Raw genomic sequence first — 12058 nt, forward strand, 5'->3', positions numbered from 1 at the left:
TGCAGAGAAAAGAGGAGTTGGGGTTTATGGCTACAACCCTACTTGCAACTCTGCTTCAGCTCCTCCTCTAATTCACTTTTTAGATAATAATTTCCCACAAAACAATACCAAGAAGATGTTTCTACTTTAATGGCGATTCTTCACACAAATTTTCACTCTTTCTTGCTCTTCTCTAAACTCACACCTACCATGGTACACTCTCGTTCTTTCTTTCTATATATGTATGTATGTGTTTTTCATTTTATCCATGCTTTTATCATTGAATGCAATTTATTTTAAAGGGGTTGTTTTTGTTTTGATTTATTTTGAGTTTGTGTACAAATTTGATATGGATAATGTTTGGTACAGTTACAGAACAGGGCTTTACAGTACTGCACTGGCTTACATTTTCGGCATTCTTCATTTGGAGGAAGATTGGATAGTTTTGTTGACCTCAATTTGAATAAAAATAGGGTATCTTGTGTATCTTTAGTTGATTATCCCAGGGCAATTAGGCTCGAGTCTCGGGTAATTTCTCGTAGTTGTGTAAGCCGTGTTGAGGAGCCTAGGGGGGTTTCTGGTATTGTCAGGTCGGTTGGGGTGTTTGGTAATGGATTGGTACCTAGAGGTGCTGTTGCAAAAAGGTTTTTTTGTCATATATCTGAAGGGGGGACAGGAAAAGGTGGTAACTTTTGTTTTAAAGATGAAAAGAAATCATCTTTTGATGTTTTTAATAAACACAAGAAGCGTGCAAAGGGGAACCAAATCGCAGGGTATAGTTCTTCTAGCTCTAGAATAGCAGCTAGTGAGGATGTTGATTCTGTCACTTCGAGTATAATTGAGGAAGTTAAGAAGGATGTGAATGGGAGCACGGCTAAATCAAAACCAAAGAAGCAATCTGGAAGCAGAATACGTCCAAAGAAATCTTCGGATGCTACTGCCAGTGAGGCAGTTGAGCCTAAAGTTTCAAAAGGTACAGCTACTCGCAAAAAGAATACTAAAGTCGCACAGAGTGAACAAGTTTCTCTAGAGTTGGAGGTTAGATATGTCTTGTTTCTCACTAGTAATAAGTTGTGCGGTTCATTTTTCTGTAATTACTAATGTTATAGTTTTTTAGGGTGTTGCAGTTCAGCCCAAAGTTTCAAAAACTACATCTCAAAAAAAGAAGGCCAGGGTCGCACAAATTAATCAGCTTTCTGCAGAGCCGGAGGTCAGAACTGTTCTGTTTCACTTGTCTTCATAATAAAGTTAATTTGTTCACTTCACTATGTTGACTAACACTATAGTTTTTCAGAAAAGCACAACTGATGCCGTGACAGAAAAATTGCTCGATAGTTCTGTTCCCACACCCCAGCAAAATAAAAAGAAAGTAAAGAGAAAGCCAAAGCCAAAAAGCAAAGCTGTTCCTTCACCAAAGGCTGAGGAGCCGAGTGTTTCATCTGCTATTGATTTACCACAGAAAGAAACTTCACAGACAAGTGTGAAAACAAAGCCTCGTAAACAAAGAGTAATAAAACAATTATATCCTCCCACTGGCAAATCCGTGCTGGTAGTTGAATCTGTCACAAAGGCAAAAGTCATCCAAGGATACCTTGGTGACATGTTTGAAGTTATCCCTAGTTATGGTCATGTCAGGGACTTGGCTGCAAGGTCAGGATCTGTGCGGCCTGACGAAGACTTTAGTATGGTATGGGAGGTTCCATCTGCTGCATGGACACATTTGAAAAGTATCAAGGTCGCATTGAGTGGGTATGGTACCAGTTCGTTTTCTTGTTCTCCATATATAATTACTAGTCAATAGAACTATATGGAGATAGTATATGCCCAAGTTTGTTGAACCGTATTTAATTAGTTATACATATGTTGAAGCTTACTTCTTCCCATTTCACTAAAAGCATAAGTGGTTCTTATTCCATCCAAGCCCTATATTACATATAGTACTTAGTATAGGTCAATTTCTTTGTATACGGTTTCTCATGTACATGTTATGATTAAATATTTAATGAACAGTTACTGAATAATTTAATTATATTTACTTATAGTATAACTGCATTCAAGTTGAAATTAACATTCATTATGTAAGTCCTTTTCTAATAAAAAAAAATTATAGAAGGCGTTGGTTAAGTGAATATCAAACTGACTTAAGATTAAAAAATTACAATAGCTATAGTTTATTTCTCCCTTATACAGATAATTAATAATTAATCAGCAGCATGTTACTTTTTGAACAAAATAGTTCTAGAGTAACTAAAAACAGCAAGTATATATTAGCCCCCACTGTACTAAATCAATAATATGCACTATGATGGATGTCCATAATTTAAACTTCATAATTTTTTAGCATATTACATATAATCTTATCAAACTATTCAATATAATTCTTAATGAAAATGTATCCTCATGAATATGCTTTCATTATAACAAGCATGTTCTTACTAGACTGCTTGATTTTACTTCTAGTTATTTTTCTAAATCTGCTCTAATTTTCAGTGCGAAAAATCTCATCCTTGCATCAGACCCTGATCGTGAAGGGGAGGCTATTGCTTGGCACATCATTGAGATGTTGGAACAACAAGATGCTTTACATGATGATATTAATTTAGCGAGGGTTGTCTTCAACGAAATAACTGAAGCTTCTATTAAAAGTGCCCTGTTGGCTCCTAGGGATATAGATGCAAATTTGGTTAATTCTTATCTTGCACGACGTGCCCTTGATTATTTAATTGGGTTTAACATTTCACCAGTATTGTGGAGGAAGTTACCTGGTTGCAGGTCAGCTGGTCGTGTCCAATCTGCTGCTCTTTCCTTAATATGCGATAGAGAAATGGAAATAGACGGGTTTAAACCACAAGAATATTGGACAGTTGATGTAGTGTTTAAAGAAGGCGGATCAAGTTCACCTGTTGATAGTAACTCAATTTCATCATACTTGACCCATTTCCAGTCCAAGAAATTAAGCAAGCTTTCAATTAGCTCTCAAACAAAAGCAATTGATATTCAAGGAGAAATTGAGGCTTCAAAGTTTGAAGTGAGTAACTCTAAGAGAAGCAAAATGCGGAAAAATCCTCCCCCGCCATATATTACGTCATCACTTCAGCAAGATGCTGCAAATAAACTAAATTTTCCTGCAACATACACAATGAAGCTTGCACAAAAATTGTATGAAGGAGTTCAATTACCTGATGGAGTCTCTGCGGGGTTGATAACATATATAAGAACAGATGGCTTACACATATCTGATGAAGCTTGTAAAGATATCTGCTCTTTGGTTAGAGAGAGGTATGGAGAGAGTTTTGCATCAGATGGTGCTCGCAAGTATTTTAAGAAGGTGAAAAACGCACAAGAAGCCCATGAAGCAATAAGGCCAACTAATATCCTTAGAATGCCCTCAACTCTGGCTGGAGTGCTTGATGAAGATTCCTTGAAGCTTTACACCCTGATATGGTCTCGTACTTTGGCATGCCAAATGGAACCTGCTATCTATGATCAGATACAAGTTGATATTGGAAATGCTAGCCGGTCCATCATATTCAGATCTTCATGCTCCAGAACAGAGTTTTCAGGGTACCAAGCCGCCTTTGAGGATGTTGAGACTAGAGCTATCAGAAATCGGGATAATGAAGTGAATGATCGTTCTGATGTTTCTGATGTCCTCAGTAATCTAAAGGCTGGGGATCCACTGTGTCTGGGTAAAGTTGATCTCAAACAGCATCATACTCAACCTCCACCACGGTTCTCCGAAGGTTCATTGGTTAAAACTCTGGAGGAGCTTGGAATTGGTAGACCTTCTACATATGCAAGTACGATGAAAGTTCTGCAGGACAGAAATTATATCACAGTAAAAAGTAGAATATTATATCCAGAGTTCCGTGGTAGAATGTTATCAGCGTTTCTTTCTAATCACTTCTCCGAGGTAACAGATTATAGTTTCACAGCTGATATGGAGACTGAGCTTGATAATGTTTCTGCTGGATTAACTGAATGGAAAGGCCTCCTTGGAGATTATTGGACAAGGTTTAGTAAGTATTGCGAGTCTACCAGTAATGTACATATTCATGAAGTGGAGAAGATGTTGGAGAGAACATTTGGGGATTTTTTGTTTACCTCACTTCCGAATAAAAGTAGGACATGCCCAAGTTGCAGGGAGGGCACTTTAATTTTCAAAGTCAGTAGGTTTGGAGTCGGCTATTTTATAGGTTGTGATCAACATCCACGATGCAAGTAAGTAAACTTACATTACTAAAGCTTATACTCTTTATATTAGTTTGTGGCAGTATTTTTGTTAGGAGGTTTTATATGCTCAAGGTCATACGTTAGGAGCTTTCACTGCCTTTAATCTTGAAAAGCTTACATCCTAATGAAATAAGATTGTAATACACAAACCTTCTCTATTAGAGCTATAGATGTGTCATAAACCTTCTCAGACTTAGGTGTCTATTCAATGAGAGAATGGTCAATAATCCATATAAATAATTTTCTGATAGAGACTAAGGAAGGGATCTATCGAGATCTTGATTCAATTTTTCCTTTATTCAGAGACACGATCAAAACCTAATGTGCATAGATGAGCAAGTATATCCCCTAAAGGGGGAAACTATCTTGTAGCAGTTTAGCACTCGGGTAGAAGTATGAGACTGCTGAACCAGAGGCTTCTACCTTGGACATTTTGCAGCAAAAGATAGTGCTGCTTCTTTTACTAATCTTATTAAAAAATAAATTAGAACAAATACACTCTTAAGTCTTATGAGAAGACTTAGTACATAAAGTTTCAAAGTATCACTTTAAGTAGCAGGAAAAATAAATTACACATTATAATTTATGCTATATGAACATTTAGAAGTTGTTGATGTTTTGTTTAAACCACTTTGATGATAAGCCTGTTTGTTTCTTGGTGTATTCTGAAACATAAGTTTAATGTTTTAAAGTTATGGTACAGGTACATTGCCAAAACAATACATGGTGGTGATGATGATGATGATGATGAAGTTGGTTCTGAGAATCACAATTTGGAAGAACCCAAGGTTTTAGGTGTAAAACCTGGTACTGATGAAAAGGTTTACTCCTAATCTTGTGTATAATCTGGTTACAAATGTATTTTAAGATTGTGGTAGTTCTTTTTTATTGACTATTTTCAAACTTGTTTGTTTCACTTGCAGATTCTTTTGAAAAATGGTCCATATGGTTACTATGTTCAACTTGGTGTTGACAGAAAGGGTTATTTGCCTAAACGAGCTTCTGTCAATCAAGTATGTACATAATTTGCCATTCATTAGCAACTAATGAAATTTTAAGAGACTTGATGTGTTGGTCTACTGATTGTATTACTAATGGTCTTGGTCTTTCAGATACTTATGTATCTATAAATTATTCATATTTTAGTGTTAGGGTGAGAGTCCTTTCAGATCCCTGTTCATCACGAGCAATATTGTTAGTAGTTGTAATGACAAGAACAACATAACAAACACCAAGTGTGTATAGTGTAAAATATCAGAATAAACACAAATAAGTCTCAGTTGACTGTGTTTTGGTTCACTTGTTTACTCCATCAGTCCATTTGCTGGACTAAAAAACTTGTAGAATAACCAGTTCTTGTGATGTTAATAGTGTCTTCCAATCTCAGTTCCCAACTCTAAAGCTTCCCCAGCTGTAAAGATCCTAGTCTATGATTTTTTATAAAACTTGTTTTCATGTGTTTCTCAATAGTACAGAAGATTAGAGAAAACCCTTCTCCCTTAATCCATTTAACCTGAAGTACTAGGTATACAAATCTGTAATCCACGCCTCTTCATTAATTTGAAGTCCACACCTCTAGTAAAGTTTCCTAGGCTAATGTAGAACTTTCTCTTCCTCAAACCTGAGCTGGACCATTATTGTAGTCGGTGTACTTTCCGAGATCTACAAGTGAAAATGTGAACCGTAACTATTAGTTTGATATGCATTGCTGGGGCTTGTTGTTGGGATGAGTTGATCTAGAGGAGTATATATTTGATATTCTGTAAACTTGCGCCCCCCTCACCTTGAAACTTATGCCTCACCTCGAGGATCAAAATGCCCTGATGCTGCATTGATTTGAAGCTAGATTGCTGCTTTCATTTAAAGCTAGGTTGATACTTTATCATTAATTTCTTAATATCATTTGGGAGGCGACCACAGTCTTGACAAACATTGGTGTGTTGTGTGTAGTAAATCTTTTTTTCCTGTAGAATGTCTTTGCAGATTCGATGCTTAAGAAAACATATTATCCTTTGTGAGACACTTGTATTGATATAAGCACTTGTGTATTTCTTCGTAAACTGCTTTGTTACTGATAAGGATACTGTATTGTCCATTCATTACACAAATAATGTCCCTTCTGTCACTTCATGCATATGCAAATAGAGACTTAGCCGCAGTTTGAATTTTTAAGAATTTGCCGTCGCACAACACCAGTTTTTGCTAAATGTACCTTGAATATATTTGGGTAATATATATTAATATCAAAGTTTATTAGGTGAAAGCCTGCATATAAATATATAATGTCATAAAATCTTTCTGGCAATTTCTATTACCTTAAAGACAAAAATATTGCCCTTCATACCTGAGAGAATATATATTAAAGTGAAAACAAACTACTAGCTCGTAGATTAACTACAGTATATGGTCAATCTTCTCTCTTGATCGTTGTATATGTCGATTTACCTTGCCATAATTTGACTGGGAACCCTGATCGTGATCTTTTAATCCCCTTTTGATTGGACTAGGTGTCCCCAAGTCTCTCCATACAGTCACTTGCATCATAAAAGAAGGAAAAAAAAGTGTTCATTTGCTATTTATATTAAAATTTGAAATCACAAGGATTAATTCTCACTATCGATCTGCAGTAGTTAAATTTCTTTACCTTAAATGATTTTGTATCTGAATATATTTGGATGCATTTTAAACACAGTGATTGTAGTTTGGTTATAGTTGTATTTTAGACTAGAGGTGTATTAACACTTAGTTTAATTTGTTCATTTTTAGCCTAATGTAATATAATTTAAATGATATCAGTCAGACACTTCGAATTTTTGGATACATAAAGGTGCTCATACAACTCAAAATGTGCTTAATAGTTTTTCTTTTGTGTGCTGCCTCGTACATCACAATTTTATAGGGTTTTTATTTTCATACCTGTGGATATCTTGTAAGTTGTCATGATCATTATATGGTGAAACATTGGAGTAGATGGTTATAGTTCTGTTTATTAAATGGATTCTACTGTAGTTTGCAACTTAAAAGTTTGTCATTTTGCAACTTCTAATTTCAGGTAAAAGATACATCATCTATTACCCTTGAGGACGCCCTTGAAATGCTGCGATATCCTGTGACATTGGTACAGATCTATCATAATATTGATATTTATTAAATATAATTGTAGCTAGATTAATTAATTTGGCATATATATATATATATTAGGGAGAACATCCAGAAGATGGCCATCCCGTTATACTAAAGCTTGCAAGATTCGGATTTTCTATAAAACATCGACGTACAGTATCTCCTGTACCCAAGGTATTCTTTTGGACTGTTTATAACATTTATTTGTTATCACAGTCGGTTTGTTCTGTACTCTTTATTGAGCTTATCAATTAGGTCCATAAGCTTTAACTAAAACATATGCTCTAAAATAGATTGACTGTTGTATTTCTCTCTCTGTTTTTTTCTGATTAAGAATATATAACAAATCATGGAAGAGACAATACCCATTACTGTCAAAAGTGCGGTTCCGTTAACATAGAAGTGCTGTTGCAATGACTAAATAGAGCATCTATCTGTAAATTGGTTTTTCTCGCATCATTATCTAGAGTTTATAACCTCTTTGGATGTTGCTGACTTTCCGCAGAGAAAAGCTTCACAAAATTGACTCCTATCATGGATAAAACTCATATTCTACTGGATATGTTTTTGACTTTAGTAATTCACATATAGCTAAAGTGAGCAACTGTACGTGTGTTTGATAAAATAGCTAGTACTTCATTGTAGATTATATTACAGGTTATTCTTCACTCGCGTGATCCCAAAAGCAATAATCAATTTGCAGATAGCTAACTATAATTCAGCAACTTATTAATTGCAGATAACATTTTCTGGTTATCATACATCTGAACAAATTAACTGTTGATATATCATTTATTTTATCTGTATATTAACACCGGTTTGGCTTCTCTAAATTGTAATATACTTGAACAAAATCTGGCTAAAATTTTCTTCTGCATCTCGTGTATAGAACGTGAAGCCGGATGACATAAGTCTTGAAAAAGCTCTGCAGATCTTGCTTAGTAAAGATGCCAAGAGATCTGGCCGGCCAAAGAACAAACCGAAGTACGAAGAAATAGATGCTATTGAGGTGATGTGAGCAGCACAAGGCCTCATATTGCAGACTGATGTAAAACTATATATCCTCATGAAGGCAGTGACAATTTGAAGCTTCAAACGGAGCATCCACGCATACCTTTTTGTAGCACAACTGAATAAAAACAGAATTACTTCTTTTTCTAGGCCAGTTAGATACTCAATTTTGTTTTGGCACAGATCCATTGATATGTATATGTTGGGAACATTTAAACAATATTAAACCTGGGTTCATTCTGTATAACTTAGGCTTTCCCTGTAAAAATTACACTCTTGTAAACTCCGACTCTTTAATTATGTGCCAAATACAGGTAAGCTCAACTATTCAAGGTTGAAAATTATTACTACTGATCAACAAAATATGAGTTGTTACTTTGAAGGCCGTTTAGTCCTTACATGGAAATCGGAATCTTGGGTTTTCGCCAACCCTAGCAGGGAAAATTCAAAACCCTCTGGGGAAACCCCCCGAAAAAGAGTTATGTTAAGTGTCTCAAATTCTGTCCCAAATTTGGGGTGATCTGTGCGCATATAGGGATCTCATTATTAGGAGCAAAACCATTCAAATATTGTCAACTAAGATTTATAAAAAAAATTAAGAATAATATTTGGAGTACCTAATATTTTTTTTTAAAAACGTGAAAACTGAAACAGACAGGTTCATTTCGCCCTGCAGAGCATTATATATTGCAACTCTTTCAGAGCTTTTGTTGTCTATGAATTTAGCTCTGGTACCAGAGATTTGTTTGATGAAAATGGTCCGAAATATCAGTAGCGCCGCAGCAGCAGCCAACAGAATAATAAATAAGGTCGGCTCTTGCCAGTTTGTAGAGGCAAGATACGACTCCTTCCAAGCTTTTAAAACAAGATCTGGGCTTTTAAAACAAGATCTGGGAATCGTAATTGCAATTCACCTCGTGATTTCCATTGTAAAATCACACATAATGGACTAATAAGTCAGGAAAAGGTCAGAGTAGAGTTAAATGATGATATATCTTCAATCAAGTACAATAAGAATTCAGGACCATATTCAAACACTACAAATTTGGGCTATATGGTATTCATCAAGTTCATTTCTTCTTTATATCTATCCTAGAATCTCTATTTCTGAGTTTAAACTACGTATACCTCCACCCATGCATATATTTTTCGTTTTACATAAAATTGAAACAACACATAACACTACCTTTTCTAATTAAATTTCCTAATCACATAAAGAAAAACCACGAAACTGCATATTTTACATATCCTTGCTACTAAGAAAAGGCAACTTGCTATCTACAAAGCTTCTATCAGCCACCAATTTGATCTTCTAGGACGGGTAGCCTGACATTTTGATACCCCATTGTATCTCCTTGGTTAGTGAAGTTACTTGGTGCAGGGATCGGCTGGGTATCCACATTGGTTGTGATGTCGTGTATGCTTGATCTCTTTCTCTCTTTCTTCATCGAGTTCTGACGAAGGTAATATTTTTGTGCATGACTCGCAACTTGAGTTGGGGTCCTCGTCACAACTACATTTCTTGAGATACTCCTCCAATCACCCTTACCATACCTGTCCAGTCCAATAAGAAATAATCTGCAAGAAATACAAATATGGTTATGATAGAAAAACAAGCATAAGTACCCAAATCTTTAAGGCTAGCAAAGAAGGAATATGAGGACATTGCTCGGAAGATTGAGGGAATACTACTATACAGGAATTTCAAACAACATTTTAGTAAAATTCCATTACAAAGTGATATATTTTTTAGGACACTATGGCTACATGTTCAAACTCAAACTTATAATTCTATTCTCCTGGAAAAGATATGAAACCAATTAACTTTTTCACATCCGTTTCCATGCCCTATAGAAAAAAAAATCACCCTTTAAAAGTTGTGTTGTACATAATCGCATGTAATTTACATTAGGAGTATGCTATTTCCCTAAATCGGTAAAATATAGCACAAAAAACATGACTTAACAATCTCAACAGCAACTTACTGATAACTACTAATTAGAATGCAGCAAGCCAGCAACAAATCTATCTATCAAGCAACTCAAGCACGTTAATATATTCCATACAAGTAAAGATCATCCAGGTTTTAATCAGAATTTAGGCATATTGTATTCATAGATATGATGCGATGACACAAGATATCAGATTCCAATTTCAATTCTAATGCATGAAAACCAAAACATACAGGTTTCAAACTACCTAAATTTCTAGCAACTCTCCTAATAATATGCACAATCTGGCATAAATATACGTATCAAACATCAAAAATGGAAACGGAAGCTACCTTCGTTACTCACTATATTTCCCGACAAGTACTTTTGTTACTTAATTAAGCTCAATTCAATACAAGTATGCAATCATTCCAATAAGTTACATCAAAACCCCCACTTACTATCAATTTAATTCAAGAATCACGAAAACCCCAAATTCTACGTATAATCACCCCTAGAACACCACAACCGAATCATATATATACCTGTGCTCTTCCTCGGTCCAAGGCGTCCCCTTCTTCCTATCCCCATCCCCCTGCTTGGCTTTGGCTCCAAACGAGATCTGATTGGCCCCCGTCTCCTGAAACCCTAAGAACCCATCATCCGGATACTTAGGCAACTCCACCCGGCCCGAATCAATCTCCAACACATCATGTAACAACGCATCATAGTGAACCCTAACATCCTCCGCCGTCTTCCCCGGCACTTGCTCCGCTATCTTCTGCCACCGATTAGGCATATCCTCCGGGAACATCACCAGCGCCTTCTCGAAAAGCTTGTCATCAAACCGACTCCACTCAACTCCCCCTGCTGACATCATCCACTGCTCATCTTCCCTGTTAGTATTATACATAGCTGCTGTTGCTGGCGATAGATACAGTTTTTGTAAGTATATATAAATTTCTTGAATTGAATAGAGTTTTATGATATCTCTAGATTCTGGGGTTTAATTCAACTCTTGATGTGTAGATATAGATATAGATACGTGTATGTATATGTAGCTGTACTTGAATTTGGGCTTCTTTATTTAATATTATTATTTTTGGAATTTAATATTGAAATTGGTTGGAGTTTTTGGAAGATTGGGATGTTAATAGTTTTAAGATATTTATTTACTTTCTATTTTGTTAATTAGAGTTCTATTCCAACACGTTTGTAATTTGAGTAAATTAGATTTTTTTTATCACAAAAACTACTATATAAATTCATCAAGATAGTAAAAGGAATTTATCGAAAATATCTAGTAAATATTTAGGTTTAAAGCCTATAATTTTATATGGAAATATGGGTAGAAAACATGTTATTTATGACTTTTCCTTTAATTTTTTGTTAAATGCAAGAAATTTCTTTTTATTATTTTAAACACTTGTCATTTGTATTTTAAATTATTATATTTACTACCAATGCTGAAAAGTCGGTGAGTACGTGGCAAAATCTTCTTATCCAAAATGCATACTTCCACGTGTCCACATACGTGTTTCACGCTCAGCTTGCCGGCAGATGAAACCCGAAGCTTCCTTGCACGAGTTTAAACAGTGTTATAATAAAGAAATCAATTGGGGATGAAAATATAAGGCTTCGTCACAAAATAAAATATATAATCCGGGCATCTTTAGAGATTAATCTATAAAATATATGTATAGATGAAATAAGAAAGTAATATTTTAATAGAAAAGACATATATCTTTTAATACAATATGACCCACTTGTTTAGTCTAATA

At 35.2% G+C, this 12058-nt stretch overlaps 2 protein-coding genes across 2 annotated transcripts; one reads left to right on the top strand and one right to left on the bottom strand.

Moving 5' to 3' along the window:
• LOC108209488 (uncharacterized) lies at positions 1-8709 on the top strand. The gene is made up of 10 exons (XM_017380417.2): positions 1-192; positions 349-1017; positions 1097-1189; positions 1274-1728; positions 2470-4200; positions 4916-5033; positions 5136-5225; positions 7265-7330; positions 7414-7509; positions 8225-8709. Exons 1-10 carry the CDS (start codon positions 130-132, stop codon positions 8351-8353), a joined length of 3510 nt encoding a protein of 1169 aa, XP_017235906.1. The 5' UTR covers positions 1-129; the 3' UTR covers positions 8354-8709.
• A 611-nt stretch (positions 8710-9320) lies between these two features.
• Positions 9321-11315, bottom strand: LOC108206263 (transcription factor DIVARICATA). Its single transcript, XM_017376508.2, has 2 exons — positions 10823-11315; positions 9321-9924 (listed from the first exon to the last, which is right to left on the bottom strand). Exons 1-2 carry the CDS (start codon positions 11188-11190, stop codon positions 9639-9641), a joined length of 654 nt encoding a protein of 217 aa, XP_017231997.1. The 5' UTR covers positions 11191-11315; the 3' UTR covers positions 9321-9638.
• Positions 11316-12058: the final 743 nt, after the last annotated feature.

The sequence above is a fragment of the Daucus carota genome, chromosome 2, assembly GCF_001625215.2.
Source record: "Daucus carota subsp. sativus chromosome 2, DH1 v3.0, whole genome shotgun sequence".
NCBI classification, from domain to species: Eukaryota; Viridiplantae; Streptophyta; class Magnoliopsida; order Apiales; family Apiaceae; genus Daucus; species Daucus carota.

What these genes read in the sequence shown, in the direction of transcription:
- LOC108209488 (XM_017380417.2), top strand. Translation starts at nt 130, where the DNA reads ATGGCGATTCTTCACACAAATTTTCACTCTTTCTTGCTCTTCTCTAAA. An exon ending in AGCTTTCTGCAGAGCCGGAG is followed by an intron (nt 1,190 to 1,273) that starts GTCAGAACTGTT and finishes ATAGTTTTTCAG; the next exon opens with AAAAGCACAACTGATGCCGT. An exon ending in ATCAAGGTCGCATTGAGTGG is followed by an intron (nt 1,729 to 2,469) that starts GTATGGTACCAG and finishes TCTAATTTTCAG; the next exon opens with TGCGAAAAATCTCATCCTTG.
- LOC108206263 (XM_017376508.2), bottom strand. Translation starts at nt 11,190, where the DNA reads ATGTATAATACTAACAGGGAAGATGAGCAGTGGATGATGTCAGCAGGG. An exon ending in TGGACCGAGGAAGAGCACAG is followed by an intron (nt 9,925 to 10,822) that starts GTATATATATGA and finishes TATTTCTTGCAG; the next exon opens with ATTATTTCTTATTGGACTGG.